The 7,794-nt window shown below is 47.7% G+C and overlaps 1 protein-coding gene across 1 annotated transcript; it reads right to left on the reverse strand.

Moving 5' to 3' along the window:
* Positions 1 to 1,360: 1,360 nt before the first annotated feature.
* LOC145876197 (uncharacterized) lies at positions 1,361 to 5,001 on the reverse strand. Its single transcript, XM_082971988.1, has 2 exons — positions 4,903 to 5,001; positions 1,361 to 4,476 (listed from the first exon to the last, which is right to left on the reverse strand). The coding sequence occupies exons 1-2, from the start codon at positions 4,979 to 4,981 to the stop codon at positions 2,726 to 2,728; spliced, it is 1,830 nt and encodes a 609-aa protein (XP_082828114.1). The 5' UTR covers positions 4,982 to 5,001; the 3' UTR covers positions 1,361 to 2,725.
* Positions 5,002 to 7,794: the final 2,793 nt, after the last annotated feature.

The following is a 7,794-nucleotide window of genomic DNA, read 5'->3' on the forward strand; positions in this document are numbered from 1 at the left end:
AGAAACTGATTTAACAGGCAGATAGAACTGGGATAGAAGCTGTTCTAGAACCTGTGGTCCAGAAACTGATTTAACAGGCAGATAGAACTGGGATAGAAGCTGTTCTAGAACCTGTGGTCCAGAAACTGATTTAACAGGCAGATAGAACTGGGATAGAAGCTGTTCTAGAACCTGTGGTCCAGAAACTGATTTAACAGGCAGATAGAACTGGGATAGAAGCTGTTCTAGAACCTGTGGTCCAGAAACTGATTTAACAGGCAGATAGAACTGGGATAGAAGCTGTTCTAGAACCTGTGGTCCAGAAACTGATTTAACAGGCAGATAGAACTGGGATAGAAGCTGTTCTAGAACCTGTGGTCCAGAAACTGATTTAACAGGCAGATAGAACTGGGATAGAAGCTGTTCTAGAACCTGTGGTCCACAAACTGATTTAACAGGCAGATAGAACTGGGATAGAAGCTGTTCTAGAACCTGTGGTCCACAAACTGATTTAACAGGCAGATAGAACTGGGATAGAAGCTGTTCTAGAACCTGTGGTCCAGAAACTGATTTAACAGGCAGATAGAACTGGGATAGAAGCTGTTCTAGAACCTGTGGTCCAGAAACTGATTTAACAGGCAGATAGAACTGGGATAGAAGCTGTTCTAGAACCTGTGGTCCAGAAACTGATTTAACAGGCAGATAGAACTGGGATAGAAGCTGTTCTAGAACCTGTGGTCCAGAAACTGATTTAACAGGCAGATAGAACTGGGATAGAAGCTGTTCTAGAACCTGTGGTCCAGAAACTGATTTAACAGGCAGATAGAACTGGGATAGAAGCTGTTCTAGAACCTGTGGTCCAGAAACTGATTTAACAGGCAGATAGAACTGGGATAGAAGCTGTTCTAGAACCTGTGGTCCACAAACTGATTTAACAGGCAGATAGAACTGGGATAGAAGCTGTTCTAGAACCTGTGGTCCACAAACTGATTTAACAGGCAGATAGAACTGGGATAGAAGCTGTTCTAGAACCTGTGGTCCACAAACTGATTTAACAGGCAGATAGAACTGGGATAGAAGCTGTTCTAGAACCTGTGGTCCAGAAACTGATTTAACAGGCAGATAGAACTGGGATAGAAGCTGTTCTAGAACCTGTGGTCCAGAAACTGATTTAACAGGCAGATAGAACTGGGATAGAAGCTGTTCTAGAACCTGTGGTCCAGAAACTGATTTAACAGGCAGATAGAACTGGGATAGAAGCTGTTCTAGAACCTGTGGTCCAGAAACTGATTTAACAGGCAGATAGAACTGGGATAGAAGCTGTTCTAGAACCTGTGGTCCAGAAACTGATTTAACAGGCAGATAGAACTGGGATAGAAGCTGTTCTAGAACCTGTGGTCCAGAAACTGATTTAACAGGCAGATAGAACTGGGATAGAAGCTGTTCTAGAACCTGTGGTCCAGAAACTGATTTAACAGGCAGATAGAACTGGGATAGAAGCTGTTCTAGAACCTGTGGTCCAGAACCTGATTTAACAGGCAGATAGAACTGGGATAGAAGCTGTTCTAGAACCTGTGGTCCAGAAACTGATTTAACACGTGTGAGTGTCCAGTGTGTGTTTGTCAATTGTGTGTGTTTCAGTGTTTATGTGTGTCAGTGTGTGTGTGTTCAGTGTGTTTGTGTGTGTGTATCCAGTGTGTTTGTGTGTGTGTGTGTGTGTGTGTGTGTGTGTATCCAGTGTGTGTGTGTGTGTGTATCCAGTGTGTGTGTGTGTGTGTGTGTTCAGTGTGTTTGTGTGTGTGTATCCAGTGTTTGTGTGTGTGTGTATCCAGTGTGTTTGTGTGTGTGTGTATCCAGTGTGTGTGTGTGTGTGTGTATCCAGTGTGTGTGTGTGTGTGTGTATCCAGTGTGTGTGTGTGTGTGTGTGTGTGTGTGTGTATCCAGTGTGTTTGTGTGTGTGTATCCAGTGTGTGTGTCAAGCGTGTGTGTCCAGTGTGTGTGTGTGTGTCCAGTGAGTGTGTGTGTGTCCAGTGAGTGTGTGTGTCCAGTGTGTGTGTGTTTATCCAGTGTGTGTGTGTTTATCCAGTGGGTCCAGTGTGTGTGTGTGTGTGTGTGTGTCCAGTGTGTTTGTGTGTGTCCAGTGTGTGTGTGTGTCCAGTGTGTTTCCAGTGCGTTTGTATGTCCGTTTGAGTGAGTGTGTGTATGTCATTCCAGTGTTTGTGTTTGTCCAGTTTAAGTGGGTGGCCAGTGTGTGTGTTTCAGTGTGTGTGTGTGTGTGTGTCCAGTGAGTGTGTGTGTGTATGTGTGTCCAGTGAGTGTGTGTGTGTATGTGTGTCCAGTGAGTGTGTGTGTGTATGTGTGTCCAGTGAGTGTGTGTGTGTGTGTGTGTCCAGTGAGTGTGTGTGTGTATGTGTGTCCAGTGAGTGTGTGTGTGTATGTGTGTCCAGTGAGTGTGTGTGTGTATGTGTGTCCAGTGAGTGTGTGTGTGTGTGTGTGTGTGTGTGTGTGTGTGTGTGTGTGTGTGTGTCCAGTGTGTATGTGTGTGTGTGTGTCCAGTGTGTATGTGTGTGTGTGTGTCCAGTGTGTATGTGTGTGTGTGTGTCCAGTGTGTGTGTGTTGAGTGTGTGTGTCCAGTGTGTATTTATGTGAGTGTCCAGTGTGTGTGTGTCCAGTGTGTGTCCAGTGTGTGTGTGTGTGTCCAGTGTGTGTGTGTGTGTGTGTGTGTGTGTGTGTGTGTGTCCAGTTATTATTTCAGGGACACTGAAGAGCCAACATCATAAACCCTAAACCCTGGATAGAGGGGCTCAGTGAATGTGGAGGTGAATGTGATCAGGTGGGTCAGTGTGTCAGAGGAGGCTCTATAGAAGGACAGAGTGCCGGCTGACCAGTCCAGATACACTCCTACTCTGTGGGGGCTGGAGGAGGGGACGTCTATGGTAGTGGAGTTATTATTATACCAGCTGGAGGAGGGGACGTCTATGGTAGTGGAGTTATTATTATACCAGCTGGAGGAGGGGACGTCTATGGTAGTGGAGTTATTATTATACCAGCTGGAGGAGGGGACGTCTATGGTAGTGGAGTTATTATTATACCAGCTGGAGGAGGGGACGTCTATGGTAGTGGAGTTATTATTATACCAGCTGGAGGAGGGGACGTCTATGGTAGTGGAGTTATTATTATACCAGCTGGAGGAGGGGACGTCTATGGTAGTGGAGTTATTATTATACCAGCTGGAGGAGGGGACGTCTATGGTAGTGGAGTTATTATTATGACAGCTGGAGGAGGGGACGTCTATGGTAGTGGAGTTATTATTATACCAGCTGGAGGAGGGGACGTCTATGGTAGTGGAGTTATTATTATACCAGCTGGAGGAGGGGACGTCTATGGTAGTGGAGTTATTATTATACCAGCTGGAGGAGGGGACGTCTATGGTAGTGGAGTTATTATTATACCAGCTGGAGGAGGGGACGTCTATGGTAGTGGAGTTATTATTATACCAGCTGGAGGAGGGGACGTCTATGGTAGTGGAGTTATTATTATACCAGCTGGAGGAGGGGACGTCTATGGTAGTGGAGTTATTATTATACCAGCTGGAGGAGGGGACGTCTATGGTAGTGGAGTTATTATTATACCAGCTGGAGGAGGGGACGTCTATGGTAGTGGAGTTATTATTATACCAGCTGGAGGAGGGGACGTCTATGGTAGTGGAGTTATTATTATACCAGCTGGAGGAGGGGACGTCTATGGTAGTGGAGTTATTATTATACCAGCTGGAGGAGGGGACGTCTATGGTAGTGGAGTTATTATTATACCAGCTGGAGGAGGGGACGTCTATGGTAGTGGAGTTATTATTATACCAGCTGGAGGAGGGGACGTCTATGGTAGTGGAGTTATTATTATACCAGCTGGAGGAGGGGACGTCTATGGTAGTGGAGTTATTATTATACCAGCTGGAGGAGGGGACGTCTATGGTAGTGGAGTTATTATTATACCAGCTGGAGGAGGGGACGTCTATGGTAGTGGAGTTATAATTATACCAGCTGGAGGAGGGGACGTCTATGGTAGTGGAGTTATTATTATACCAGCTGGAGGAGGGGACGTCTATGGTAGTGGAGTTATTATTATACCAGCTGGAGGAGGGGACGTCTATGGTAGTGGAGTTATTATTATACCAGGCAATGTATCTGTTGTCAGAGCAGAACAGACTCCAGGACTTGTCATTGTGTCCAAGACAACAGTCCTTAACCCCTCCTCTCCTGCTGATTCCTTTATATGTCACTCCTATACCAGCCCCCATTATCCCACCACTCCACTCCACCTCCCAGTAACAGCGCCCAGTCAGACCCTCTCTACACAGCACCTGTCTACAGACCTCAAATCTCTCTGGGTGATCAGGATACGGCTGCTCCTCTCTCCTACATGTCACCTTTCTGTTCTCCTCAGACAGAGAGAGGAGTCTGTTTACTGTGTTTGGGTCCAGTGTGAGATCACAGACATCTGATGGATGAAACCAGACACAATATTAGAAATCATCATCATTCACATTAGAATGTTAACTCACTTTTCACTAATTCATTTAATGTAGATGTTTCTAGGTATCAAAAGGAGAAGTTAAGGTAACTTGAGACTTGTTGAATGATCATATGTTATACTGTATGGTAATATAATACACACTTATTCACATTAATTACACACACACACACACACACACACACATTTCATATGTAACATGAACGCGCCACACACACACAGATACACACATTGTCATATCAACTCTTTGTAAACGTTGGTGTCCCTGATTTGTGCTTCTGTAGAACTACAGATTATATTTAATATGACCAAGTCAGTAATGATGGTGGTCTTTGACTTAACTTGAATTAAGATTTATTCTTAGTCATATTCTTCACAGCAGTCAACACTCACATTTTCTAAGTCCAGGTTTCATTCTGTTCTCTCCACCATGTTCCACACTGTAGCGGTAAGCAGAAGAACAGACAGTCATTGAGGGATACACCTGAACACACACACACACACACACACACACACACACACACACACACACACACACACAGGACAAATACACACACACACACACACAGGACACACACACACACACTGGACACACATACACACACACTGGACATATATACACACTGGACACACACACACACTCACACTGGACAAAAACACACACACACACACAAACTGGACACAAACACACACACAATGGACACAAACACACACACACTGGACACACACACACACACAAACTGGACAAAAAGACACACAGGACACACACACACACACGGTCAAGCGTGGTAAGAACGTTTTCAGTGTTTGTGTCCAGTGTGTGTGTCCAGTAAGTGTGTGTCCAGTGTGTGTGTATGTGTCCAGTGTGTGTGTGTGTGTGTCCTGTGTGTGTGTGTGTCCTGTGTGTGTCCTGTGTGTCCTGTGTGTGTGTGTGTGTGTGTGTGTCCTGTGTGTCCTGTGTGTGTGTGTCCTGTGTGTGTGTGTGTGTCCTGTGTGTGTGTGTGTGTGTGTCCTGTGTGTGTGTGTGTGTCCTGTGTGTGTGTGTGTGTGTGTGTGTGTGTCCTGTGTGTGTGTGTCCTGTGTGTGTGTGTCCGTCCTGTGTGTGTCCGTCCTGTGTGTGTCCTGTGTGTGTCCGTCCTGTGTGTGTGTGTGTGTGTCCGTCCTGTGTGTGTCCTGTGTGTGTGTGTGTGTCCGTCCTGTGTGTGTCTCGTGTGTGTGTGTGTGTGTGTGTCCCGTGTGTGTGTGTGCTGTGTGTGTGTGTGTCCTGTGTGTGTGTGTGTGTCCTGTGTGTGTGTGTGTCCTGTGTGTGTGTGTGTGTGTGTCCTGTGTGTGTCATGTGTGTGTGTGTGTGTGTGTCCTGTGAGTGTGTGTGTGTGTCCTGTGAGTGTGTGTGTCCTGTGAGTGTGTGTGTGTGTCCTGTGTGAGTCCTGTGTGTGTGTGTGTGTGTGTGTGTGTGTGTGTGTGTGTGTGTGTGTGTGTGTGTGTGTCCGTCCTGTGTGTGTGTGTGTCCCCTGTGTGTGTCCGTCCTGTGTGTGTGTGTGTGTCCGTCCTGTGTGTGTTCTGTGTGTGTGTGTGTGTGTCCTGTGTGTCCCGTGTGTGTCCCGTGTGTGTGTGTGTCCTGTGTGTGTGTGTGTCCTGTGTGTGTGTGTGTGTGTGTGTCCTGTGTGTGTCATGTGTGTGTCCTGTGTGTGTCATGTGTGTGTGTGTGTGTGTGTGTGTGTCCTGTGAGTGTGTGTGTGTGTGTCCTGTGAGTGTGTGTGTGTGTGTCCTGTGAGTGTGTGTGTGTCCTGTGAGTGTGTGTGTGTGTGTGTCGTGTGTGTGTGTCCTGTGTGTGTGTGTCCGTCCTGTGTGTGTGTGTGTCCCCTGTGTGTGTCCGTCCTGTGTGTGTGTGTGTGTCCGTCCTGTGTGTGTCCTGTGTGTGTGTGTGTGTGTGTGTCCTGTGTGTGTCCTGTGTGTGTCCCGTGTGTGTCCCGTGTGTGTCCCGTGTGTGTGTGTGTGTGTGTGTCCTGTGTGTGTGTGTGTCCTGTGTGTGTGTGTGTGTGTGTCCTGTGTGTGTGTGTGTGTGTGTCCTGTGTGTGTGTGTGTGTGTCCTGTGTGTGTCCTGTGTGAGTCCTGTGTGTGAGTCCTGTGTGTGTGTCATGTGAGTGTGTGTGTGTGTGTGTGTGTGTCCTGTGAGTGTGTGTGTGTCCTGTGTGTGAGTGTCCTGTGTGTGTGTGTGTGTGTGTGTCCTGTGTGAGTGTCCTGTGTGTGTGTGTGTGTGTGTGTGTCCTGTGTGTGTGTGTGTGTCCTGTGTGTGTCCGTCCTGTGTGTGTCTGTAATGTGTGTGTGTGTGTGTGTGTGTCCGTCCTGTGTGTGTGTGTGTGTGTGTGTGTGTGTCCCGTGTGTGTGTGTGTGTGTGTGTGTGTGTGTGTGTCCGTCCTGTGTGTGTGTGTGTGTGTGTGTGTGTCCTTCCTGTGTGTGTGTGTGTGTGTCCCGTGTGTGTGTGTGTGTGTGTGTCCATCCTGTGTGTGTGTGTGTGTGTGTCCCGTGTGTGTGTGTGTGTGTGTGTGTCCCGTGTGTGTGTGTGTGTGTGTGTCCCGTGTGTGTGTGTGTGTGTGTGTCCCGTGTGTGTGTGTGTGTGTGTGTGTCCCGTGTGTGTGTGTGTCGTGTGTGTGTGTGTCCTGTGTGTGTGTGTGTGTGTGTGTGTCCTGTGTGTGTGTGTGTGTGTGTGTGTGTCCTGTGTGTGTGTGTGTCCTGTGTGTGTGTGTCCTGTGTGTGTGTGTGTCCTGTGTGTGTGTGTCCTGTGAGTGTGTGTGTCCTGTGAGTGTGTGTGTCCTGTGAGTGTGTGTGTGTGTGTGTCCTGTGTGTGTGTGTGTCCTGTGTGTGTGTGTGTGTGTGTGTGTGTGTGTGTGTGTGTCCTGTGAGTGTGTGTGTGTGTGTCCTGTGTGTGTGTGTGTCCTGTGAGTGTGTGTGTGTGTGTCCTGTGTGTGTGTGTGTGAGTCCTGTGTGTGTGTGTGTGTGAGTCCTGTGTGTGTGTGTGTCCTGTGTGTGTGTGTGTGTGTCCTGTGTGTGTGTATCCTGTGTGTGTGTGTGTGTGTGTGTCCTGTGTGTGTGTGTGTGTGTGTGTCCTGTGTGTGTGTGTGTGTGTGTGTCCTGTGTGTGTGTGTGTCCTGTGTGTGTGTGTGTCCTGTGTGTGTGTGTGTCCTGTGTGTGTGTGTGTGTGTCCTGTGTGTGTGTGTGTGTGTCCTGTGTGTGTGTGTGTGTGTGTGTGTGTGTGTGAGTGTCCTGTGTCTGTGTGTGTGAGTG

The sequence above is a fragment of the Salmo salar genome, unplaced genomic scaffold (assembly GCF_965601325.2).
Source record: "Salmo salar unplaced genomic scaffold, fSalSal1 ptg000472l, whole genome shotgun sequence".
NCBI classification, from domain to species: domain Eukaryota; kingdom Metazoa; phylum Chordata; class Actinopteri; order Salmoniformes; family Salmonidae; genus Salmo; species Salmo salar.

Bases quoted from the DNA above. Each gene is read 5' to 3' on its own strand.
- LOC145876197 (XM_082971988.1), bottom strand. From the start codon at position 4,981: ATGACTGTCTGTTCTTCTGCTTACCGCTACAGTGTGGAACATGGTGGA. The intron at 4,477-4,902 runs GTGAGTGTTGAC...TTCATCCATCAG, and splicing joins GAAACCTGGACTTAGAAAAT to ATGTCTGTGATCTCACACTG.